This window comes from Electrona antarctica (assembly GCF_951216825.1).
Source record: "Electrona antarctica genome assembly, chromosome: 8".
Classification (NCBI taxonomy): domain Eukaryota; kingdom Metazoa; phylum Chordata; class Actinopteri; order Myctophiformes; family Myctophidae; genus Electrona; species Electrona antarctica.
In genome coordinates this window covers 50,161,072-50,187,607 of record NC_136789.1, presented here as the reverse complement: position 1 = coordinate 50,187,607, position 26,536 = coordinate 50,161,072, and the positions used below count along the sequence as shown (strand labels likewise).

General features: G+C 41.5%; 2 protein-coding genes across 5 annotated transcripts; both read left to right on the top strand.

Moving 5' to 3' along the window:
- Positions 1 to 2,444: 2,444 nt before the first annotated feature.
- Positions 2,445 to 25,905, top strand: LOC306928537 (uncharacterized protein). 4 transcript variants are annotated; one of them, XM_079508749.1, is made up of 4 exons: positions 12,560 to 12,722; positions 21,419 to 21,585; positions 23,118 to 23,211; positions 24,396 to 25,905. In XM_079508749.1, the coding sequence occupies exons 2-4, from the start codon at positions 21,472 to 21,474 to the stop codon at positions 25,547 to 25,549; spliced, it is 1,362 nt and encodes a 453-aa protein (XP_079364875.1). In that variant the 5' UTR covers positions 12,560 to 12,722; positions 21,419 to 21,471; the 3' UTR covers positions 25,550 to 25,905. The 4 variants fall into 4 exon arrangements, with proteins under 4 accessions (XP_079364877.1, XP_079364875.1, XP_079364878.1 ...); XM_079508751.1 differs by lacking the exons at positions 12,560 to 12,722; positions 21,419 to 21,585 and adding an exon at positions 2,445 to 2,482 and having other exon boundaries at positions 23,113 to 23,211; XM_079508752.1 differs by lacking the exon at positions 21,419 to 21,585.
- On the top strand, positions 6,345 to 10,242 carry LOC306928824 (piggyBac transposable element-derived protein 4-like; the record flags this gene model as incomplete). The annotated part of the gene is made up of 5 exons (XM_079509096.1): positions 6,345 to 6,524; positions 6,641 to 6,700; positions 6,838 to 7,043; positions 7,141 to 8,293; positions 10,202 to 10,242. The coding sequence occupies exons 2-5, from the start codon at positions 6,691 to 6,693 to the stop codon at positions 10,240 to 10,242; spliced, it is 1,410 nt and encodes a 469-aa protein (XP_079365222.1). The 5' UTR covers positions 6,345 to 6,524; positions 6,641 to 6,690.
- Positions 25,906 to 26,536: the final 631 nt, after the last annotated feature.

Genomic DNA, 26,536 nt, shown 5'->3' with positions numbered 1-26,536 from the left:
CCTCAGAGTTGATTGATGGACAAAAGACCTCTTCAGTCTGACCTTATTGTATGCTGGAACACCATAGCTCCTTCCTGAAGGCAGCAACCTATACTCTCCATACAAGACATGGCTAGTATTAGAGGTGATATTCCTTGCTAACCTTAGGATGCTGTTATCATACGTGGATGTATAGAGCCTCTGAAGTGGTTGTCCAACAATCTTTGAACAGATGTTTAGTTGTTGCAGCATCTGTGACTTTAAGGCTACAGACAAACATCCATACCAGGTGGTACTACAGTACTGAAGAACACTCATAATAACAGAAGTGAAAAACAAAAGAAGAATCCGTCTACTAGCACCAAAGGATCTTAAACGGCGAAGGAAATAGATTATTTGCTTTGTTTTCTTACACACTGATTCAGTCTGATCTTTCCACAAAAGTAGGTGATCTATTTCTACTCCTAGATATTTATATGAACATACCTGGTTGATCTGTTCACTATGAATAGTGATGGGGGATCTAGTGGTGCACCAAAAATAATCTCTTCTGTCTTTTTTGTGTTAATGATGAGAGCGTTGTTATCACTCCATTCAACCACCTTATTTACTCTGTGTTGGTGCAGTCCAGGATCACTGGAACTATCTAGAAGAGAAATCAAAGTTGTATCATCTGAGTACTTTAGAATGTACTGATCTAGTGTGTCGGTGCGACAATCAGACAGACATTTCTCAGTACGACAGCTGTCAGTATAAAGGGTGAAAAGTACAGCTGAGCTTACACACCCCTGGGGGGCCCCAACATTCGTAGTTAATGCTGAAGAGAGGCTTGTGTTCACCTTCACCCTCTGTACTCTGTTAGTAAGAAAGGAAGCATACCAGTGAATTAAGTATGGATTCAGTTCCAACTGTACCATCTTTGACACTAGTATGTCAGACTGTATTGTATTGAAAGCTGAAGAGAAGTCTAAGAACAGCACCCTTGCATAATTCTTATTTGATTTATCTAGGTGTTTCGTAATTAGGTGGACCAGTGTGACAACCGCATCCTCTGTGCCACAACCCCATCCTCTGTGCCGCAACCCTTTTTATAAGCAAACTGACAGGGGTCGAATTTATCTTTGGTTATACTAACAAGATGTTGTAAAAGTATTCTTTCAAGTGATTTCATAATCACTGAAGTGAGGGCTATGGGTCTATAATCCTTATGTTCTTTTGGACATTGGATTTTGGGTAATGGCTTTATGTGTGAGGTTTTCCAAGACAGAGGAATTGTGTGTGTGTCTACAGAGGTTTGAAATATTGGTTGCCACACTGCCAACTCAGATGCAAAATTCTTAAGGAGGAAGGCACTGCACTCATCCGGCCCACTGGCTTTCCTTGTGTTAGTACACTGAAACACTTTCCTGACATCCTCCTCTGTGATGATGATTCTGTCTGAGGGGGCAGGTGTTACAGCCTTAAGTATATCAGTGCACTTATAAGAATTGTCCAGTGATTCGAATCTGGCAAAGAAAGTGTTTAGGTCGTCAGCAAGGCCAGGTTCATTGTCTGTCGTGATTGGGGCTGACATTCCTGTCATAGATTTCATTGTGTCCCATACCTTTTTATGATTATTAGTCCTGAACACATTCTCTAGACGCTGGCCATGTGCCAATTTTGCCTGCCTCATTTTGTTTTTTAGCTTTTTTTCTGTTACTTTCAGTGCACTGAGATCTTTGTTTATGAAGGCTGTTTTCCTTTCATTTATTACCTCTTTTATATCCTTGGTCACATATGATTTATTATTTGGGTAGATTTTTATCTCCTTTTTCGGAACAACCAAATCGACACAGAAATTAATGTAATCATTAATCATTAGTGATTTCATTCAATGAACCATTTCCAAAAGTGTCCCAGTCGGTCCAGTCCAGGCATGCTTTTAGTTGTTCCCTGCTTTCGTTTGTCCATGTCCTAACTATTTTCTTTTCCACCTTCCCCCTCTTTAGTTTTGACTTGTAAACTGGAGTTAAGCACACAACATTATGATCAGAGGTCTCTATAGGTGGCCCAACCTTGGCTACAAAAGCATTTGCAATGTTCACATAGCACTTGTCCAGAATGTTATTTTTCCTTGGTGCATCCTTGACATATTGTTCGAATCCAGGCAACACAGTGTCCAAATAACACTGGTTCAGATCTCCAAGCACGATGGCTGGTGCCTCTGGGTACTGCAGTTGAAGTTCATGTACACAGTCAGCAATGGTTTTTGCTGCTTGTATAGCTCTTCCTGGCCCTTTTGGGGGCACATAAACGACAAACAGTAGAATGCAACCAAATTCGCGGGGCAGGTAAAATGGTCTTAAAGTCATGCCCAGGATCTCTACGTTAGGATCGTCACATATCCTAACTTTGACAGAGTAGGCTCGACACCAGAGATCATTGATGTATACACAAACACCTCCGTAACCGCCCCCTCCTCCCCTGTCAAGTCGCACCAGAGTGAATCCGGGGACTTCATAGAGTGAGTCTGGTTTTGATGGCTTTAACCAGCTTTCGGTGAAACAAAACAATGATGCCTCACGGAAATCATGACTGTAGTCTGTACCTTGTGTATGTCCGTATCGTGTCGATTTTGTTGTGTAAGCTGCGCACGTTGGCCAGAACTATAGAAGGTAACGGGGGGCGGGTGAATCTCCTCCGTAGACGATTCCGAATACCTGCTTTTTTCCCTCGTTTCTTCCTCCTTTTATGTCGGATCAACTCCACCGGGATGTTATCCAACAGACAGACATGGCTTGCATCTGCTGTATTCCGGTCCCTCGGCTCCGGTCGTAGTGCCGGCAGTAATCTCGGCTGTACACACAGGCGAGCCTGGGCGCTGTCACTTCTTCCTGCCACCGGTTTGTGTTGAGCTGAGTGAAAAGTTCGACCGAGCAGCATCTTCCACAGGATCCAATGATCCACAGGACCAGCAGAGCTATTTCCAAAGCTCTCATTTTGCACATCTCATATGTATCGACTTACATAAGCACGCGGACAAAAAAGACGAAAACTAGACGAAAAACATTTAAGGCATACAAGGCACGCCGAGCCGCAGTGCTGCCGCTGTGCAGCGCACCGTCATCGACCGTAACTTTTGAATGCTATTCAAAAGGTGGATTATCATTCACCATCATACTAGCTATATCATGTTCTCTTGCAGTTTAAGCAAACTATTATAGACAGGTAAAGGTTTGAGAACCACTGGTCTAGTCTAATGCATTTAAAATAGGGGTGTTTTCTAACCCCCCACACAGAAAGGAAATATATGAACATGATACATGCCAATATATTACCGGTATATATGGCAAATATAGCCTATGCAGAATATATGCTGCATAGATGCCATGCCCATATTCAGGTTAATATGTGCATATATCAATAGTAGCCTATGTGGATTTATAGGAAATATACTGTGATTCCTGTCCTGCGCCTTGTTCTGTTGAGAGAATCTTAATACAACTAGTCTATTTAAAAGTAGGAAAGATAGCATACACCTTTTAGTTGTCAATGTGTGACCACGGTCCAATTTTCCTAGTTTGAGAACTTCTGGCCTACAGGAATGAATGGTTTAATACTGAGTTTATGGTATTTGGCCAGTGCCACGGTCCCCCTTGTGGCCAAACTGTCAAGTTGAAAACTATTTAGTGATTTTATCATTGTTGTTTTCAATGGTTGGGATTAGAATTTATAAAACTACAGAAATTAGTGGGGATGTACATATATGTGAATATAGATATATTAAATATTGAGTAATGCATATATTGGGGGTGTAATGGTTGGGATTAGAATTTAAGCCAGGAAAATGGATTGTAATATAAATAAATAGTGGGTAATAAATATTGGATGTGTGTGGTGGTGACTGTAGTAGATATTTGATGGAGCCCGCACACCACAGGTACAAGAAAAACGTTCTTTATTGAGAATTCTGACAACGTTTTGATCTATTTGATCTTCATCAGGTCATGTAAAGTTTGTATTTTTATAATAAGGGAGTGCCCCCATTATCCAATCAAAACACCACATCTTGGTGCCCCTCCCGTCACTGCAGGTGTGACACCCTGAGTGAGTAGGTGGGGACCCTGACATATTAATGTACATTATAATCTGTTCAGAAATGTCAGTGCACCTTTTAAAAACATTTAAAAACATACATGTATACCTATGGTTACTCATTTTACAGATACATCAAATCAAGATCTCACAAGTCCTATCTACTAGGTCTGTGGGCTTTTACATTTACAATGTGTTTCCTTTTGTTGTATTGTTTTCCTTTTGTAAAGTAAACTGGCAACTAAACAGAAAAACAAAAAAATACTGATGTAAGATACTATACTATGGAGAAAATAATTGATAAAGAACAATCAAGATAACAACAAGGAAACTACGGAAAGAAACCAAAAATACACACCACACCACAGATATAAATGTAACAACCACATATGCACCAGGTTGGATTTATTCAACGCAGGAGGCCACCTTTTAACCCTTAGAAGATGAAAGACGCCAATTGGCGTCTTCATCAGAATTCCGTAAATGATCAATGACGCCAATTGGCGTCTTCAGCTTTTCTTATTAATCTAACCATATTAACATCCTCCGGAGCGCTGTTTAAACTCCTGAGCTTATATTCCAACTACATTACCCATAAAACCCGTGTCACGTGACACACCTGCATCCTTTGCTATAAAACCTGGCCACCCCCCCGGGATCTGCGTGGGGAAGACAGTTTTGGAGTAGTCTATGGTGCGTGTCGAAAGTGAGTGAGTAGTATTGATTGATTGAGCGAGTTTTATAGCAGTAGTAGTAGTAGTAGTAATAGTAGTAGTAGTAGTAGTAATATTAGTAGTTAGTTGTAGTAATTTAGGTTTATATTTAGTTTAGATTCTTTAGTTAGTAGTCTGTTGTCTGTCTGTCTTTGTCTGTCAAAAAAAAAACAAAAAAAAAACAAAAAAAAGTGTCCGCGTCTTGCCGTCTTATCTGTGTATAGTATAGCTTTAGATCGTTAGTTTAGTGTGTTTATTTTTACCTGTTTAGTGTGTGTCTGTCTGTTGGTTGAGTGTTGGTTTGTCTGTACGTCTTGTTAGTTTATATAGTAGATTACGAGTGTAGTCGGTCAGTAGTCAGTGTCAGAGTGTAGTTCGACATGGCGCCAAAAAAACGCTCCAAGCGTCCATCTCCCCTTCCCTCTACCTCCACTGGTGGTGTGCGACAAACAACCATGGAGGAACATCTCCGCATGGTCTTCGTCGGGAAGAAGGGCCGGCCCCGTAATCCTGATCCTCTTCCACCTCAGACCGACGAGGAGTTGTCTGGTAGCGACGGAGAGAAGCCAGGAGATGCGGTGGTGCCTCTTGTCCCCCCCGGGCCTGATGCTAAGCCCCTTGTCCCCGATGTCGAGCCTACTGTCGTCCCCGATGTGAAGCTCTTGTCCCCCGTCAAGAAGAAGAGCAGGCAAGCGGCTTCGCCCGGTCCCCAGCCCGGTGGCAGCGGGTTGCAGGATCGCGGCCTTCTCGCATCTACTATCCCCAAGCCTGCGCCCAGTGTTAGCGGTCCCTCTCCCCGGCCTGGCTCGAGCGACGACACCGTGCTCCGCCGATCTACACGGGCTACGAGGTTTTCCAAGGGGTTTGTCGCCCCCCCCCCCCCAATCTTCCTCCGAAGAGGACTTTGAGCCGTTTCGAGACAGCGATGGAGCCGAACCGTCCCCCGATGAGCTCGATGGTAAGAATCTTATTGTCTGAAACATTGTTACGAAAAATGCCAACACATTGTAGCCAACACACATCAAAGCAAAGTGTCCATCGTTGTATCCCCCCCCCCACTGCTACAGCGGTGGAGTCCTAAGCGAACCAATGGGGCTTTCAAATAGATCTGTATTGAGCTTGCATGATGATCAAATGAACGTATTGTACCGTGGTTTATATGCTATATATTATGAGAAATGTTCCATTACTTTTTTCCCCATCTATTCAGTATTGTTTTATCGTTTATTATGATCCCTGTTTTTTTGTATTACTTTTCCGCGCCGCTGGGGGAAGGGTGGTGTAATGCAGGCCGCAAAGCTAAGCTAATTCATTATACTACTAAATCTATATAATATTGCGCTTGCATGATAATCAAAATAGTGTATTGTACCGTGGCTTATAGGCAAAATCATATAAGATGATCGCTAGAAATAAATGATTTGGATGATGTAGCATGCACGATAAAACTATCATATAAAAAATGTATTTTGACGATGACGAAGGTTTTCAGGAGGAGGCCGCCATCATGCGGCATGGCCGCATGATGGCGGCACCTTCGTCATTGTGTTGGCTACAATGTGTTGGCTGAAATGGATCAACACTGAATAGATGGATGTGTTGGCCACAATTCGTATGTGATTGGCTACATTTTTGTATGAAGGAATGTAATTGTAGCGTGCACTCCAGCTAAATGATTATTTATTTGTACATATTTAGAACCGGGTGATGAGGAGTGGCACGATGATGAAGATGAGGTGAACAGTGATGTGGATGGAGGTGAGTAACTAGAGAGCTAAATAACTTGTGGATGTGGCTAAAGTCTGTCTGCATTTGGCACTATGGAGAACGCTACACCATGCCTCTAATTGATTGAAATGGTTGTTGTTTTACAGATGATGAACAGCCCATCATCTCGACAGCTGCAGATGCTGCCCCTGTGCCCATGGAAGCAGGTATAAATACAATGCACAGAACAAAATCATGTATATCATTTTATAGTCTCATCACATGTTACAGCTCCACCAGATGTATTCTACATGAATAAAAACAATGTTTTTTATGCTAATAATTGTGTATTCCTGTAATTTAGGTGATGCCAACTCAACGGCTTCGCCAGGGTGGTCTGCTGGTGGGTGGGAGCCACAGGACATCCCGTTTACTGGAGAGCCGGGTGTTCACTGTGACCTCAGTGCAGAGAGTGATCCAGTGGAGTTCTTTGAGCTGTTGCTGACCGATGAGCTGCTCCAGTATATTTGCGATGAGACCAACAGATATGCAGCGCAGTCCATCGCAATGGTGTGTATTGTGTATATTCCACATTGATGTTTTCCCAAATTGATGACTTTGTTGTAATTTCTGCAAATAAATCTAACTTATATATCTATCTATCTAGATCCAGGACCCACTCCCACACTCCACAGTGAAGAAATGGACGGATGTCTCTGTGATAGAGTTGAAGAACTTCTTCGGGCTCTTTTTCCTGACGGGCCTTGTGAGGAAGCCAACCCTTGTGTCATACTGGTCCCGGCGTAAGGCTAATGAGACACAGCAGTTCAGGCGCACCATGAGCCTGACCCGGTTTCTGCTGCTCAAGCGGTTCCTTCACTTCAGTGACCAGGAGACTCCAGACACAGCGGACCGCATGTACAAAGTCAGATATCTTGTGAACTATCTTCTGGCCCGGTTTCAGTCCATGTACACCCCAGAGAAGAACATATCCATCGACGAAGGTGTTATGCTATGGAAGGGAAGACTGGCTTGGAAGTGCTATAATCCGTTGAAACCGGTAAAATGGGGGATTAAATCCTACTGCCTAGCCGATTCAGCGACGGGCTACCTCTGGAACATGAAGCCATATACCGGAGTAGGCTGTGGGCTGGACACGACCGTGATGGAGCTTCTCGGACCGTTGTCCAACAAAGGCTACCATTTGTACATGGACAATCTGTACAACTCAGTGAACAGGTGTATTATGCTACTGTCTTTGGGAACCCATGTATGTGGGACGATGAGGAAGAACAGGGGGGAACCACCGGAGATGAAGCGGCTTAGCAAACCAGGCGACATGAAGCTGGGCGAGACTCTGATGCGCCACAACAATGACGGGGTGATGCTGTTGGCTTGGCGGGACAAGAAGGTTGTCAAAATGTGCAGCACCATCCACCCACACACGATGGTCACAGTCACTGAGAGGCGTAAGAAAGCCAGAGTGACGCCAGGCGAGCCAGTCAGGGATAAAAAAATTAAGCCACATTGTGTCAACGAGTACAACAAGTACATGAATGGTGTGGACAAACTAGACCAACATATCTCCTACTATCCGTTTGCCCGTAAGTCCTACAAGTGGCCTGTGAAGTTTGTCTTTTACATGTTTCAGATGGTGATGTACAATGCGTTCGTGTTGCACAAACTCAAGCAGGGCAGGACAAAAACTCTCCTGGACTATATCATGTTGGTGGTGGAGAGGTGGACATCACTGAGACCAGGGAGGCCGGAGGAGGAGGAGGAGGAGGAGGAGGAGGCGGCGGCGGAGGGGGCAGTGGGGGGTGATCGTCCATATAGGGCAAGAGCAGGTGATGAGAATAGGAGACTTGAGGTGCATTTGCGTGGCCATGTGCCAGTGAGAATTGACAAGAGAACCTGCAGGCTCCACCTGCTCAGTAACGGTCCCAATGGTAGACCACTCCGGCATATGACCCTGTATTACTGCCCTGATTGTGAGGTGCCCTTGTGTTTGTTCCCATGCTTCTTCGTTTACCACAAGGACAAGAATATCAAGCACTACTTTGAATAACTGTTCTCTTTTTTTTTCTTTTTTTCTGTCTTATTTTGAAAGTCTACACCCTCAACGTCAATAGAACTGTAACTACCCTGTATACCCTACACACACACTGTCAACGTCAAATAGAACTGTACCCTGTATAGCCTACACATACAATGTCAACGTCAAAATAGTGTAACAGTGCGGCTAAGCTGCTTCATCTCCGGTGGTTCAGGGGGGGAGGGGGGGAGGGGGTCCTACACACACACTGTCAACGTCAAATAGAACTGTACCCTGTATAGCCTACACATACAATGTCAACGTCAAAATAGTGTAACAGTGCGGCTAAGCTGCTTCATCTCCGGTGGTTCAGGGGGGGAGGGGGGGTCGGTGTCCTACACACACACTGTCAACGTCAAATAGAACTGTACCCTGTATAGCCTACACATACAATGTCAACGTCAAAATAGTGTACAGTATGTACACTATGTATTGCATTAGTATTTATTTATTTTCTGTAATTATTTTAAATTATAATGTTTATGTTCTGGTTATGTTCTGGTTATGTTCTGGTTATGTTCTGAAAAAATAAAAGTGCACTTTTCCAATTTGAGATACCTGTCGGGCTATTTTTACACTATTCTGAGGTTTATGGTTTGACTAAGCGAGTTTCAACTGTGATTTACTCTGTAATTGTAGATGGTAAGAACCCAATTTTTTTTTTATAATGCAGTATACATTCAAGTCTATATTTTGATACATATCATGGGCACCAAGTCATATCAAAACAATGTCCTTGGATGTGTTTTTTATCAAAACTGTGTTTCTTCGTAACAGGTTTTTGAGATTCATGCATGAATATACAAGGTACTGGTAAGACTATGTAGACATGGTATATATCAAAATGTGCGTTAGAATGTCTACATTTACCCCAAAAAGAATTTGAGTTTCTATCACGTTCCAATGCAGAGCTATGGGAACTTTTAGCTGGATAGGTCAGATTGGTCCTGACTGACCATGCTATTTATAGATGGCAAAATATCTACAGTGGTACATGTGAGAAACTTTTTTCTTTTTCTTTTTCTAACTAGACAACTCACCCTTTAAAATGAGATATGGCATGGGTGTGTACGCCCAGCAGAAAAAAAGTTCTTTAGAAAATAAAACTTCAACTGGTCATAACTTTTTTTGTTGTCCTAGAAACAGAAAACAGTGTAAATGCAGGCTCTTTTAAATGGCTTCCAACACAAGAACTAAACATTTTATCAACTCAGTTCATTTTTTTCCTGGAAGCAGACAAGTCAAGCTTTCTCTGAAGGTCTTTCGTTGTCACACATTCACAACAGAGAATTTTCAATAAATCATTCAAAAACGCCATTCTGCCATAGAGAAGTCTAAAAACTATATAGAAATCCATGAATATCTCAAAGAGTTAAAGCTTAGAAAAGTACATTTTTATATTTTTAACTATAATTTTTACTTTCTAATTTCATCTTCCTGGTTTAAGCCCCTCGGCATGAATGTAGTAACTTTCTCTTCTTAATAAAAGGTTATCAATGTTACCTCCCCTTCTTGGAGTTTTAACATGTTCTATACCAATGTATCTCAGGAAAGAGACACTATGTTGTGCTAAAAAAGTGTAAGGCCACTGGACTGCGTTGATCCCTGGTGCGTATGTTGCTCCGGTGTTCAGCAATCCTGGTTTTGAGAGCTCTGGTGGTCTTTCCTACATAGGCGAGACCACAGGGACATGCTATTAGATACACAACATTGTTTTGATTACAGGTAATGAACCCTCTAATTTTTATTTTCTTCTCTGTGTGAGGATGGTTATAGGTGGTGCACTATGTCTATAATTCCCATCTATAGATGTCAAATATACTTTTCTAAGCTTTAAAAGGTGGCCTCCTGCGTTGAATAAATCCAACCTGGTGCATATGTGGTTGTTACATTTATATAATTTGGTGTGTATTATGTATATTTTTTTGGGGGTTTCTTTCCGTAGTTTCCTTGTTGTTATCTTGATTGTTCTTTATCAATTATTAGTGTGGTTGCCCTAAAGGGCAACCAGACTATTGTAATTGTAACACTTTATTACTCACGCATATTATTCCACTAGAGTAACATTTTGTTTGATGTGCTACTATTTTTTCCTCAGAGACTGTAAGCACTATCGTTACAAAACTTGGAGGGTAGGTTCATAATAATTACTAAAATTAATTTACTTATAATGTTATTGGTCGGCCTCATGGTGGCGCTATAACAGCCCACTTTACGTTTTGGCTTATAACTCTTGAACCGTAGGTCGTAAAATCAAAATATGTTTTTCCCTGGCTTTCTTTGGTCATGACGCATCTCCCCATATAGGCCACGCCCATTTGCGTCATGATAGATTTTCCGCAATTTTGAATTTTATCCGAAACACACTTTTTGCTGCTCCTTCTACAGATTTTGTCCAAATCTCACAAATATCAGCACACATGATCTCTGGACCTATCCGATTAAAACACCATCGGCAGAATTTTGGTAGTGCGTATCGTTCGGCCGTAATCGTCGTCCGAAGTTAGTAGGAGGGGCCTATATCAGAAAAAATGCCATAAATCACGAACGGAATGTCCAATCCATCCCAAATTTGAATCACATGTCCGGGGTGGTTTAATCAACCAAAAGCCAAAAGCAATTCCATTTTCATCAATAGGGGGCGCCGCAAATGCGAAAACTTTAACCATTTCTCGCAAAAACATGATTTTTGGGGGCATAAATCCCCTCTGAATTACTTACACATGATCACAGGTGTGACTTGAAATTGTAATTGGCTAGCAACGTTAGTGGGAGGGGCCTATGTCAGCGACTGCGGCAACCACACTTTGCAATTTTTTAAAATTGCGACCTTTCTAGTTTTCTCCATAGTATACTATCTTACATCAGTATTTTTCAGTTTTTCTGTTTAGTTGCCAGAGTTTACTTTACAAAAGGAAAACATTGTAAATGTAAAAGCCCACAGACCTAGTAGATAGGACTTGTGAGATCTTGATTTGATGTGATGTATCGGTAAAATGAGTAACCATAGGTATACATGTACGTTTTAAAATGTTTTTAATTGGTGCACGGACATTTCTGAACAGATTATAATGTACATTAATATGTCTGGGTCCCCACCTACAGTACTCACTCAGGGTTGACGTGTCACACCTGCAGTGATGGGAGGGGCACCAAAATGTGGTGTTTTGATTGGATAATGGGGGCATTCCCTTATTATAAAAGTACTAACTTTTGTGTATGTTCACATGACCTGATGAAGATCAAATAGATCGAAACGTTGTCAGAATTCTCAATAAAGAACGTCTTTCTTGTACCTGTGGTGTGCGGGCTCCATCAAATATCTACTGAAGTTTATTTAGCCCAGCACCCAGCCTGTCGATGGGCGTATTCTACGTCCGCTGGTGGTGACTGTGCCAACCAACTAATGCCCCCCCATGCCAATCACTATGCAGAGAGGGAGCACAAGGGAGGTGAAGCCATTAGTCTAAATATTAAAAATCGTTAAAACAGGCCAAATCAATGTTAAAAAAAGGCAAAAAAAAAGAATGTTCCGTGCCTCGGTGCCTGCCGTCCAGCAGGTTTTGCCGTTTGCCATCTACCGCTTGCCTGATTCCATGTGAATGCAGCATAAGCCATTCATCTATAGATTACTTTATGATTCATCAAATAATTGAGGAATTTGTATTCATAAAATTGGGAAGATTTGGCCTATGACATTTCCAAAATAGGGATTGATTCATTAATTTATCACCTTATGGTTATCAATTATTTTCCATAATAATTTAAATGTATTAGTTGGATTCTCTACAGGTCTGGAAGGTCATATAGTACTGTTACTGTATAGAAACAATGGACAGTACCCGAGACCAACAGTAGGGGGCAGCAATGCACCAACTGGTCCACCCCCTAGTATGTCTGTCAGAAGCCGTTGAGGGGTGATTTCACTTATATCTATGATTTCACCCGCTCGCGTACCGTCTCTACACAGTACACAAACTGGTCAGGAGAAGAACACAGTTTCCCACAATGCAATTGTGAAAACAACATGGTGGTGTGTTGACTGACTGTTGACAACATACAAAGAAAACTAAAACGTGTCGTTTCAAAACAGTGTGGTCGTTATAAGCAGCAGGAGGACGTTTGTTAGCAGCTCAACCACTGAAACACAGCAGGTAAGATGAACTGATTCACGTTGTGTTTCATTCGTTTGTCTTTATTGAGTCATCTTTTAAGATGGAAGTGGAACATGAATGAACAACCAGTAGCAGCAGCAGCAGCAGTAATAATACATTGTTTGGTTGCGTCTTGTTGATGCCACTATTATTAATGTAACCCTGACATCAGTGTGTTGCAGTGGCATCAATCACTCTGATAGAGTGACATGATGAGCTTGTAGCCTAAACAGTGACTTTTCCATGCTATTACACTACTTTAATGGTGCAGAATTGCTGGGTTCATACTGCCCATAACAGAAGGACTTTAGAAGGAAATATTTTATTGTCTGGACTTTCTATCAAACAATCAAGTATCAAGCAAATGTGCACTGACGGCACACAGAACCATGGATGCATAACAGCCAAGCACTGGTCATTTAATTAAGCCACATACGCATTTATATAATCAATGAGGTTTCTATTTGAATTGGGTGTCTAGTAGACCTAGAATGCCTGTGATCATTTAATTAACTTCGTAAATTTCCATGTATCATAGGCATAGAACGGTCGCTACTGTCCCTGGTTGAATTCAATTGTGTGCGGCCTGAATGTGATAAATGCTCCGTTTGTACTCACCCATTAAATAATTCCAAAAACGTGGAGTGAAATATGGTCCTCTAGTTTTATATCCATGTGAAAGTTCTGGCACAAAACGTGTATTCAGTCAATTATCTCCACTTTTTCAAGAGATGCACACGGACGTCTTTCTCTCCGGGCGAGGGGGGACTGGAATGATGGATGAACTGATTTTAGACGTCATCACCAATTGACAAGGGAAACACAAAAGTTTGGGTCACACAATTGGCAGGTGGTGTGATTAATTACCCAGCACCTATCGCAAGGCACCTGCCAATTGTGTGACCCAAACCTTTGTGTTTCCCTTGTCAATTGGTGATGACGTCTAAAATCAGTTCATCGATCATTCCAGTCCCCCCTCGCCCGGAGAGAAAGACGTCCGTGTGCATCTCTTGAAAAAGTGGAGATAATTGACTAAATACACGTTTTGTGCCAGAACTTTCACATGGATATAAAACTAGAGGACCATATTTCACTCCACGTTTTTGGAATTATTTAATGGGTGAGTACAAACGGAGCATTTATCACATTCAGGCCGCACACAATTGAATTCAACCAGGGACAGTAGCGACCGTTCTATGCCTATGATACATGGAAATTTACGAAGTTAATTAAATGATCACAGGCATTCTAGGTCTAGGTGTCTAGCTGGTCATGTCATGATTTTATTTATGTATTTATATATCACTATTAGTATAATTGTAATCCATCTATTCTACAGTAGTGAGCTTGCAGATCAGCTATTTTCAATGAACAGATTTAACTTTAAAAACCACCCGATCAACATTGTATTGTATCTTGTTAAAGGACAACTTTAGTTTTTTTCAACCAAGGCTTATGTTTTAGGTTGTTATTAGAGAAAGTAAAAGATGAGTGTTAATTTTTCTTCATTTGCTGCTTTCTTTCGTTTTAGGGATTTTAGCTGTTTTTGACAGGGAGGCGGGGGCATTCAAACAAGGGGCTAAATATGTATTGTTTTACAAAATGTTATAGCGATTTCTTTTTTTATTATTTACTATGCTCGAATGCCCCCGCCCCCCTGTCAAAAACAGCTAAAATCCCTAAAACGAAAGAAAGCAGCAAATGAAAAATAATTAACACTCATCTTTTACTTTCTCTAATAACAACCTAAACCATGAACCTTGGTTGAAAAAAACTAAAGTTGTCCTTTAAAGTGTTCTTGATTAATGTATTCATTCGTTTAAATGAACACCCAGAAAATAGCCAAAACGTCACTGCTCTGCAAAAGACGTAAAAGTAGGTCATTACAATAGCCAATCTATACCCTGGTGAGCTGCAGATCAGCTATTTGCAATGAACAGAGTTAACGTGGAGATTAATAAGTGTTCTTGAATCATAGCCTACCATGTGTTATCATAGGCAAATGGGCAATCAAATACAATACTGTAGCCTACATTATCAACATTTGCGCACCCACCAGCAGATGTAAAATAAACATGGGGCATGAAAGATTTCTGCAGATGTTTCGCTAAGCAATTACATGTATAATAGTTCGTTAATTCAATAAGGTATCAGTTGTTGTAGCCTTGGAAGTGGGGCAGTAGCTGTCAAAATCATCTTTCCATTCTGTGTGTGAGTGTGTTCATAATATCCCCGATTTTGCAGAGATAAAGCTCTCTTCCTAATAGCTGTACGTATGTTGAGCGTAAGCCTCGTCTTTCCATTAGTTTTTCCGTTCAATCTTTAGTCGGCAAATGAGTAATTTTACAAACGCAAAGCGTGTGAATTGTCATTCACACAGTTCAGCTCTGGTTCAGTTTGCCCCACGACACGGCGAGGGGGCGGAGATCAGAGATGTATGACGAGTCGTTGCTGGAAACTATAGACGTACGCCTTACCAGACGACGTCACACTGATATAAATTTCACCAGCATGCGCGCGCATAGCGGCACCACAAGAACCCTTCCTCTCATAAGATGCAATGGAAAAGTTCTAACTGCACTCGCGTGTAAAAATGCCCCATCAAACTTTCAGATGCTGTTTTTCTCCCAGTGTGGAGGAAGAATGATTAGGATTGTTATTGTGATCTCTCGCCCTTGAAATATATAATCCTTGGTTTCTGTTGTGTTTGAACAATAATAGCAATTCAAAAGGTTGTCCTCAAAACCACACCTCCAGTCGCTGTCATAAGAACGGGAGGTGCGCTCATGAACACGGCAGCAAAGCCTATTTGTGCACGGCTGCACGCGCACCTGCAGCCCATCAAGTATAATTTATGCTTCGTCCTGCAATGGTGTCGCGCGGACACAGACCTCTACGCTCACAACAGTCGCATCTGCGACTTAGGAACACAAGGCTGCTGTACCTCATACTTCAATGCTTAGTATGAGGTATAAAGTACAGCAAACTAACAAAGATAATAGAGCATGCACCTCCACTCTAGCCCAGGTGCTGGACAAAAGGCAGTACAAGAGGTCTGCAACACTGGTATGAAAACTCAGCTCCACTGGTTTATTTGAATCAACGTTTCGATCCCTTAGGATCTTCTTCAGGAATAATGTGACAGGGAATGGGTGTGCACCTTTATACAGGAAGGGGTACAACTGATTGGCTCTAACGATGGGTGGTGACTACTGCCACCTAAGCCCAAACCAATTAACCAATTTCCAATATCACAATAATAATAATAAACATGACAGGTTAAATATACAAAAATACAACAGGTACAGAATGTGTACACAATATGCAATATTTAAGCACAATACACAGACTAAATTCAGAATAGGACACAAATAGATTGTCATGGGTAAATCTAATTTTAAATTCCAGATGACTCATTTATTTATTTCTTGTGTTTGGTGTTGAAAATAAAAAAGTCCCAAAGCTCCTAGTAAGGAAGCTGAGACCATTACTTAAATTAGCACCAATTGTGTCCGATGCTGAGAACAAATGAGGATGAGGACTAGTAGTTCTTCATCAGAGTCCAACATCCGACAACTAATTAGGTAAAGTTACCTTAAGTTGTGGCAAATCTGGGGAAAAAATGCTTACCACTAGCTTTCTTCACAGATGTGTTCATAAAGGTGTCTACTATCACAGAAAAATGTGTTCCAACCCAACTCCCTTGGGAAACTTTGTGACAGCTGCTGAAAGTTGGGGTACCATACAATACATTATAAGGCAAAATGTTATACATTTCATTATGCTTTAAGTAGCATGTGACGTGTCAAACTAGGGTGTTTACATGATTCTGAATCCATTCCAAGCATTAGTTTTGCACGAAAAACACTCCTTGGGCTTAAAAAGGCCATAGCCGTCATCACAAATGTGATGAGGTCAGCACATTTGGGGACATTAGGGCACATTTGGGCAAGTTCTATGGCTGAATTTAGCCTAAACGAGTGTTTTTCGTGGAAAACAAATGCTTGGAACGGGTTCAGAATCATGAAAACCCCCTAGTTTGACCCCTAGTTTGGCCATAGACCCCCTAGTTTGGCCATAGCCACTTGCCCAAATATGCCCAAATGTGCTGATTTCATCACATTTGTGATGACAGCTATGGCCATTTTTAGCCCAAGGAGTGTTTTTCGTCCAATGCTTGGAATGGATTCAGAATGATGAAAACCCCCTAGTTTGACACGTCACATGCTACTTAAAGCATAATGACATTTATAACATTTTGCCTTATAATGGTTGTATGGTACCCCAACTTTCAGCAGCTGTCACAAAGTTTCCCAAGGGAGTTGGGTTGGAACACATTTTTCTGTGATAGTAGACACCTTTATGAACACATCTGTGAAGAAAGCTAGTGGTAAGCATTTATTTTCCAGATTTGCCATCACTTAAGCTAATTTTCCCTTAATAAACCTACAGATAGAGAAGAGAACATGTGAGATACAAATAGTAATCAGGTGAGTACCTAAACATAATAAAGTAAAGGGCATGCACACTGTACTACTGCAAGAGTTAAAATCAAGTAAGTAAAAAAGGATAAATTCACCACAAATGTACTTAAAAGTATACTGGATTGAGAGACTCATGATAAATGTACAATTATAGGAATGGTCTGATATCGAAAGACTCATTCAAGCCCTTATTAACAGTATTGAGGGTTGACATCCAAAAAGTCTCACGCTGCAGGAGTAGAACATCAATGTCTCAGTTGGACCCTTTCAATACCCATATACCTCAAGGAGGAAATACAATGTTGGGCTTGGTGGAAATGTAGGGCTACAGGATTTGTTTTCCGAAATTCTGGTTTGTAGGGGTCTTGTCGTACAGCTGATAATGCCCTTGACTTTGAAAGTCTTGCCTGTAGTGGGGTGATTAAATGTATGACATTTTGATGTGAAACCACATTGTGCACATCTGCCACACTTGTAATTACCATCTGGAATGTGTGGGTGTCTCCTGACGTAAATTTGACCTGACCAAGAGGTTCTTAAGATTTGGTGGTCTTTTATAAACTACGCGAGGAGGGGCAGAGAAGGTTCTTCCTAGGGTGGGATCTGACCTCAAGATATGCCAGTGCTTTCTGATCGTCGAATTGTCTCCTAATGGAGAATACTGTGTATAACAGTTAATTTGTTGTGCTTTATCAGTCTTCTCCTTTGTTTTAAGACACTCTAATTGGGTACATCCACTGAATTTGTCTATGGCAGGTCTGATCCATTCATCTGGGTACCCACGTTGTTCAAAACGATTTTGGAGGTCATTTGCATGTGTAGTGAATGATTGATCTGAGCTGCAGATCCTACGTACCCGTTTGAACTGACCCATAGGGATATGCCCTTCTTCAATGGGGTCGGATGATAACTTTCACCATGCAACAGGGCATTTAGGTCTGTCTGTTTCCTATACAGATCCATGTTTAGTCTGTTGTTTTCTTTAATGACAGAGGCCATGGTGAACCTTAAAGAATGACTGCTGTCATTTAAAAAGCTGTGGAAGGCTGTCAACTCTGTAGAAGAACCAGTCCAGATAAGGAAGATATCATCTATAAAGCGTTTCCACAACTGAATGTGTTGTAGAAACGGATTGTGACTGGAATAAAAAATAAACTGAGTTTCAAGGAGCCCAACAAAAAGGTTGGCATAATTTTGTGCCATCTTACTAACCATAGCCGTACCACATTTTTGTAAATAAAAGTCATTTTCAAACAAGAAAAAGTTTTTAGTAAGCACTATTTCAGTGAGATCTTTCAAACATTTAGTGCTGGGGATAACTTCAACCCTCTGATTGAGAAAGTGTTCAATTCCCTCTAGACCACCTTGGTGTGGGATGTTCGTATATAAACTTTCCACATCTAGTGTAACAAGAAAAGACTCATTGTCAACTGATTCTATGGTTTGTAGGACCTGAATGAAATTACTTGAGTCCCTTAAGTAAGAGGGTAGTGCAAAAACATGTGGCTTAAGGAAATAATCAATACATTAAGAAATCTTCTCTGTAAGAGAGCCTATCCCTGAAACAATACGTCTGCCTGGAGGTACATCAGTAAAGGTTTTATGAATTTTAGGCAGGGTATATATCACTGGTGTAACAGGGCAGTCAACCTTCATATAGTCTTATTGAGATCTCCTGTTTCTAAATAGTGCTCAAGAATTCTGTGAATATAGTTCTTGAACTCTATAGTGGGGTTGCCATTCATTATTGAGCTGTCTATGTATTTCACCAACATATGCCACTCTGTCCAAAAGGACAATCGCGCCCCCTTTGTCAGCAGACTGCACAACAACAGATTTATCATTTTTTTATTCTAACAATGCATCACGTTGTGACTTGGACATGCTATTAGTGACCTTATACTGTTGTTTCTTAGATAGGAGTTGTGACACTTCACTTTCAACCAGTCTGCAATATGTGTCTATGGATGAGTTCCTATGTTTAGGTGGAATAAATGTAGATCTTTTCTTAAACGGTTTCAAAGGCCCTATATTGGGCTCAGCAATATCATCAGGGTTAACTAAGGGAGGCTGTATATTGTCTGAGCTAACCTCCTGTACCCTGTTACCGTTTACATTAGAAAAAAAATCCCTCAATCTAAGATTACGGAAGAATTTATGAAAGTCTACTAAGGTGTCAAAATCATTACATTGGGTAGTAGGTACAAAAGACAAGCCCTTACTAAGAGCTGCTAAGCATGTGTCTGTAATGCAGGGGTTCTCAACGTTTTTGGCCGGGGACCCCCGGAAATGCTTTGGCAATGTCTCGGGACCCCCGCACCGCCCCCTCCCGACCCCCAATATAAATTGACTGCTACAATAACCTTAAACCATTTTGGGCGGGAACCCCTTTTGGTGTTTTAAGCATTGTTATAATTTAGCTATTGAAAAATAGCAGATCTACAAGCTCACAACCTACAAGCTCGTAGCGCGCCACTCGGTGGCGCGCTACGAGCTTGTAGGTCTGCTATTTTAGAAAAATCGTGAAAATAACATTTTTAAAAAAAATCTATTTTTTCTTTTCTTTTTTGTAAATAATTTGGGGACCCCCTAAAATAATTTGGCGACCCCCCGAGGGGTCGCGACCCACGGGTTGAGAACCCCTGCTGTAATGGACCTACTTGACAAGTTGATTACATTGCACTCCGTTTGTGGCTGCGAGTCCAATGAGGGTCTCTTTGACCTCTTCCCCTGGCCCCTCCTGCACCTCTTCCTACTCGGAGGGGGGGTCGTGTGTCGCCGTGTGGATGGTCGTCTAAAAATGGACAGCAGCCTTGTGTTCCTAAAACAGAAAGATTGGGTATTGGGTAAGACTGACATTATGTATCTTTCAGGACCTTGGCTCTGGTCTCAGCCACCGCGGTAGATATTTTGACATTCCGTTTTTTTTTTTTTTTTAATGTTGCCACTACTGTTGGAGCAGCCATAAACTACACAGGTTCATCCCGATGTTCTGGGCATCTTTGTAATGTTAGTGTTAGTAAAAAGCAGGTAAAAGAGTAACGTTTGAGGAAGACTAACATCAGTCACTTTTCCATTCTCTGTAGTAGAAGGAGGTGCCGGGGAAACCGCAGATATGTCGTCTCCGCCTACAGGAAATACGTTGCAAGCGACCATGAGACCCGTTTCTGAATCGGGTGGAGGGCATAGTGATGGATTTTGGATTTTGACCAATTATTTGTTTACAAACATTGAGACTGGTCGCACGGGTGACTGTTTCATGTAATCAATTCCCAACAGATCTCCAAACCTGTTGTTTTGGGGAGCACTGGTTTCAGCCCATTCAAACCTCCTCTTGTGTGTTGGCTAGTGAGGTGCACCCTAGGAGACATTTATACTTCATATGCGCAACAGTATTGTGCACAGAGAACAGCTGATATACAAGCTCACCATCGCGGTGACGAAGCATAAATTATACTTGATGGGCTGCAGGTGCGCGTGCAGCCGTGCACAAATTGGCTCTGCTGCCGACAGCGGCTGGAGGTGTGGTTTTGAGGACAGAAACCAATGGATTATATATTTCAAGAGTGAGAGAATACAATAAAAATCCAGAGAGAGAGAGAGAGAATTATCATTGTCAGTCCATCCATGAAGAATAGGGCTTGGCACAACAGGAGAAGCTTGTAAACAGCAGTTCCAAACTGCTGCCTGGTAGTTTGCCCGTTCAATATGCATGTAGAGAAAATCTCTACATGGGGGGCAACTGGCTGGATTCGCTGCTATTAGTGATGTACATGCAACAGGTGAAATGTTAAATTTTCTGAAAGAGACAATCGGGTACATTCCATGACTTTCCATGACATTCCCAGTTCGCTGAACATATCTTGCCAGGAAGAGACTTCAGCTTCCCTCGAGAATGCACTAACTGTGTCATAGCCTGTAAAGACATAAAGCCAATTAGGCCGTCACATACACCATGTCCGATTGAGCCTGCCAGTTTTTTATGTCCAGAAAATGTGTGTGGTTCTGTGTCCCACATTTTTGATAGACGGGACAGGCAATGTCTTTCTGGAAGCTAAGACAGAGCACCATAACATCAGTATCTTCAGCAGTAATCACTACTGCCTGTGAGCCTGCATTGGATGCATGCAACGCATGGAGAAGCAAACGCATATCAGCTTCCTCATGTGTGGAATGCAACTCTGGTACTTCCTCACACTTGTCGTTTGTCAGTCGGCAACACATTTCTTCACAGGTCATGTACAGGAGTTGCAGCCTTGCAGAAGATGTGTGTACTCTGGGAGTTTCCATGCCTTGACCAGAGATTTGATAAGGCTGCTCTTGTCGGAAGAACTGCAAAGGGATTTCCGCCACTGCCTTACATAGTGTCCACCAACAAGGTGCTTGTGTTCGAGTGGTGTGTCTGCACCCCGGTTGACTCGTTCTGCATCCTTGATTGAAGTCTTGCGGTTGCGAAAACAACATCAATTCATTCACTTTGTGCAGTGGCGTGCACAGATAGACACTAGGGGGTGCTAGACCCCTACACCCCCTAACCTTTTGGCAATGTGCCCTTTTGAAAAAAAAAAGAAAAAAAAACCTTTTTCTTTTCTTTTTCTTTAAAAAAAATAGCAGACCTACAAGCTCGTAGCGCGCCACTCGGTGGCGCGCTATGAGCTTGTAGATCTGCTATTTTTCAATAGCTAAAGCATAACATAATGCTAACACCAAAAGGGGTTCCCGCCCAAAATGGATTAAGGCAACCGGCCGGTTCCACGCGCTGCACAAGGTGCCCTTTTTTAACTTGAGCACCTGCCCCTCTAAATGTCTGTGCACGCCACTGACTTTGTGCACCTTCCTGGAGGCCCCTGGGTCAAACGTGACTTTGCCACCATTCAAATGAGTTACCTGAAACAGTTGTATTCATAGCTTGTTTGAGACATCAATGCAACAAAATGTTTGCCGGCACGACAAAATTATCTCGAAAAAACTGTTCAGCAATTTAACCTGAAAAAAAACCAAACAAAACTGTGGTCACCTAAGGTGACCAAGAAGATTGAGAAATGCACAAAGATCAAAATATAAATGACTCAAGAAGGGTTCATACCCAAATATTATCTACAGACATAGAGCTTCTCAAAAATCATAAGTAACCTTTGCCACCTTTCGATATACCGAAATCTCAAATGGCCCATGGACTACTAGTGAAAATAGCCGATCTACAATCTCACAACGCGGCGCAAAGCCGATCTCCCCCCCCCCCCCCCCCCCCCTTTGATGTCTTCATGAAATGTAATTACTACAAAATGTGGGCAACGAAAAATTAATGGACCCATACAAATGTGTCCTGACCCACTGGTTGTTTAACAGTGGTCTATACTGTAGACTGTTAAGGATGTCTGTTTTCTTAGTAGACGCCAGGAAACTGTGTTTTAATTTCTAATTTTAGTTATAGAGAGCATAATGCACTTAGACAGCTGTGTCCAACGTGCGACCCGCGGGCCAAATGGCGGCCCTGGGGTGAATTGTATACAGCCCGAAGCTTCATACCTGAATTAATTGTATTATGAACAACAGCCCGCCCAACAGTATGGGACGTTTTTACGTTAATGTTTTTTTAACCTGGGCATTTCTGAGTATTTTGTCAGTGTTCCTTGTATTATTTCACATTTGGTAATGTGACATAAGGCTGAGATACACTTTTTGTTCACAGCACACACCTGACAAAGACCATTGATATTAAATATTGATGATGACTATGTTAAATAGAATCGTTTCAATCCGAAGGTACATCATGTAGTTGGCCCTTGGGTGTTTTAATATTTTCTAATATGGCCCCCTTTGAAAGAGATTTGTACACACCTGCACTAAGACATATAAGTCTTATTAGCCAGGCTTAAAGTCCTCATTCCATTCCTTCATTTCAGAGCAGTGTGTGGAGTCCAGACTGCAGGTGAAGATGAACTCTCCAGACTCAGCCAGGGCTATCTCTATTAAACAGGAACCTGAAGACCACCCACACCTCGGTACGTTTCATGTGCTCTCCATTTCATAAAATAGGGTGCATTTTGCATCCCAAAACACAGTTTATGGTTAAGGGACGCAATAAAACAACGACCTCTGCATCCACGGGATGCACTACTGTACTCAGCATGTACAGTAATGTCGTTGAAGTGGGACTCATAAAATGTCCCTGGGACATTCCTGCATACCGGGACTCATTACATTAAAAACCTATTTACTATTTTCTGTTCAGTTGTAGAGCTGTTACAATAATAACACAGATCTTCTATGAACTTTATTTCATGTTATTTTCTGTTCAGTTGTAGAGCTGTTACAATAATAACACAGATCTATGGATCTTTCCCTCAGGTTTGAGGTTTAACCACATGAACCCTAGCATCCTTATTCTGGGGGAAACATTTGCTGAAATTAACTGATCTACAAGATTTCTAGCTTGTAGATCAGCTATTTATGGTAAAGAGATTTGACCTAGGTGGGGGGGGAAAGGAGCGGACTAAGTACAGAGCCCCTTGGGGGGCCCTCACTTTTTTTTGTTTTACTTTTCATTTTGGGGTACCCATGCCCCTAAAAAGAGAGGCAGGCACACATTTCACTTGAATTGGATTTCAATACTTTACAATGTTATAGTCGGGGGCCCCCGGGCTGCAGCCCACCCTAGCCCAACGGTAAGTCCGCCTCTGATCGTGATAAACAATAATTGTGTGGAAGAGATTTAAATGTATTGTGCAATTGTACACTAGGGTGAATTAGTTTTGTTGAGCTGAAAATACAGTCTCACTTACCTCTATATTTGATTAAAAAGACCTGCAATTAATTTGCAAATAATAGAAGTGAGTGAGCAAGCAGGGAGCTGTGAAGACGAAGTCCCTACGAACTTTGCTCTGTGTTTTGCTGCCCACCTCTCTCCCCGTTTCCTGTCAATTTACTTTGTATCTATCAATAAAGGCAGACCCCAAAATATCTTAAAGATATTAAGCACTTGGAAGTGTGTATAGGAATTATATGTTATGTTCTGTGTATTAATTTGACATGGACATCACGATCACATTGGACGAACCAGATGCATTGCTTAAAGTGTATATAGCGCAACGTACATTTCCAAAAATGTGCTCTTTTATTAAGTCAACGTTGTGTTTATATTAGGAATCCAGCTAGATTAACTATTATGTAATTTTTCTGCTCCTAGACATCCTGCACATGGGTGTGTGTAAAGAGGAGGATTCTATTAAACAGGAGGGGAGCCCCAGTCTGCTCCAGGAGGAACCAGAGCCTCCACACATTAATGAGGAACAGGAAGAGCTTAAAGAAGAACATGAAGGTCTACTTCAGAGACCAGAGCAGCCTGATGGGTCCGTGTTGACATTACTAGCAGTGAAAGGTGAAGATGATGATGATGATGATGAAGAAGACATCTCTTCCCACTGCTCTGAAGTTGAACTTGAACTTGAATCTGACACTGAAGTCACTGAAGACAGTGATGATTGGGAGGAGACCAGTGAAGACGATGATGACAAACGGAAGAGTTTCAGTGAGTCAGGTTTCTTGAGGACACGCCAGCGTATCGACACTAGAGAGAAAGCTTTCCACTGTAAACTTTGTAAGAAGAGTTTTGCATGGTCAACTTATCTGAAAAGACATCAGAGAAAACACACTGGAGAAAAACCTTTCCAGTGTGAACATTGTGACAAGAGTTTCAGTGATTCATGTAACCTGAAGAGACACCAGCTCATCCACACTGGAGAAAAACCTTTCCAGTGTGAACATTGTGACAGGAGGTTCGCAGACTCCCGTTCCCTAAAGCATCACCGGCATGTCCACACTGGAGAAAAACCTTTCCACTGTAAACATTGTGACAAGAGTTTCGCTCAGCCAAGTTCCCTGAACAGACACCAACGTATCCACACTGGAGAAAAACCTTTCAACTGTTCACAGTGTGACAAGACTTTTACTCGTTCGTCTAGTCTGAAGACACACCAGCGTATCCACACTGGAGAAAAACCTTTTCACTGTAAACATTGTGACAAGAGTTTTGCTCAGCTATATTACCTAAAGATTCACCTTCGTATTCACACTGGAGAAAAACCTTTCAACTGTTCACAGTGTGACAAGAGTTTTATATGTTCATCTACTCTGACGGCACACCAGCATATCCACACTGGAGAAAAACCTTTCCAGTGTAAACATTGTAACAAGAGTTTCTTTCAGTCAAGTTCCCTGAAGACACACCAGCGTAGCCACACTGGGGAAAAACCTTTCCACTGTAAACATTGTAACAAGAGTTTCAGTATGGCATCTCACCTGAAGAGACACCAGCGTGTCCACACTGGGGAAAGAATGTAGAGTTTCAATAACTCTGGTCACTTGAAAAGACTTGACAGAAGAGGGAAAATCCATTATAGATTAGCTCAAATCAAACGCCTGTATGTTGTCAGGGAGGTGAAAAGAAGAACTATTATGGATATTTAAAATTATTTAATTTTGACATTCCACCAGCTATTTTTGTTTTTGTTTGTTTTTCTTGTTTTAAATCCTTTCTTTCCTCAATTTCCTCAGTTTGTTTTGTCATTTATGTCTATTCAGGTTTGTTTGTTTTTAGTTCAATGTTTGTTTTAAAAATGCCATGAAGGGAAAATACGAGTCATCTTGTCCCTAACTCAAACATTAAATGTCATTAACAATAAAGATAATTTAATGTTTGTTTTGTCACCGTTTGTTTCATCACCATCACCATTACATCACCTAATCAACATGAGTTAGACTTTAATATATTAGCGCCCCTCACTTCACACAGGTGTGATTATTTGTATATAGCAGAGGCTGGCATTGTTGTAGTCCAGTGTCAGAAAATGCCCTCTGGCTTGTCCTATATCCGGGTTATGTTAGAAAAATGCTCTGCCTATTCTGAATCTCATTTCCTGCACAGGGCTTTAGATTGCCACCAAAATTAATTAGTGTGCAAGTTTAACCTTTAACATGATTGCATTCATGTGAGTTTACGATTATTAGGTTGGTGGTTCACCACTTCATTTTTAGTGTGAGTTTACTGGAGTTTGATGAAATGGTGTTAAATAACCATTCTTTTCTTCAAAGTGACTGGCTTAAAGGTGATAAGTAGACAAGTTTTCAGCCAAAATTTAAAATATATATAAATGTATTTTTGGGGCCTTTTTTCCCCTCTATCTTTCCCTATATTATGATGCTGAGGTGTTCTCCTGCAACAACACACACTCTCCCTTTGGCCCCCTCTGGCTGAAGGGTTTATCCACTACAGTTTACTAGTCGGGACGTCGGGGGGGATTTCAACTTTTAGCCAATTGCAGTGCGAGG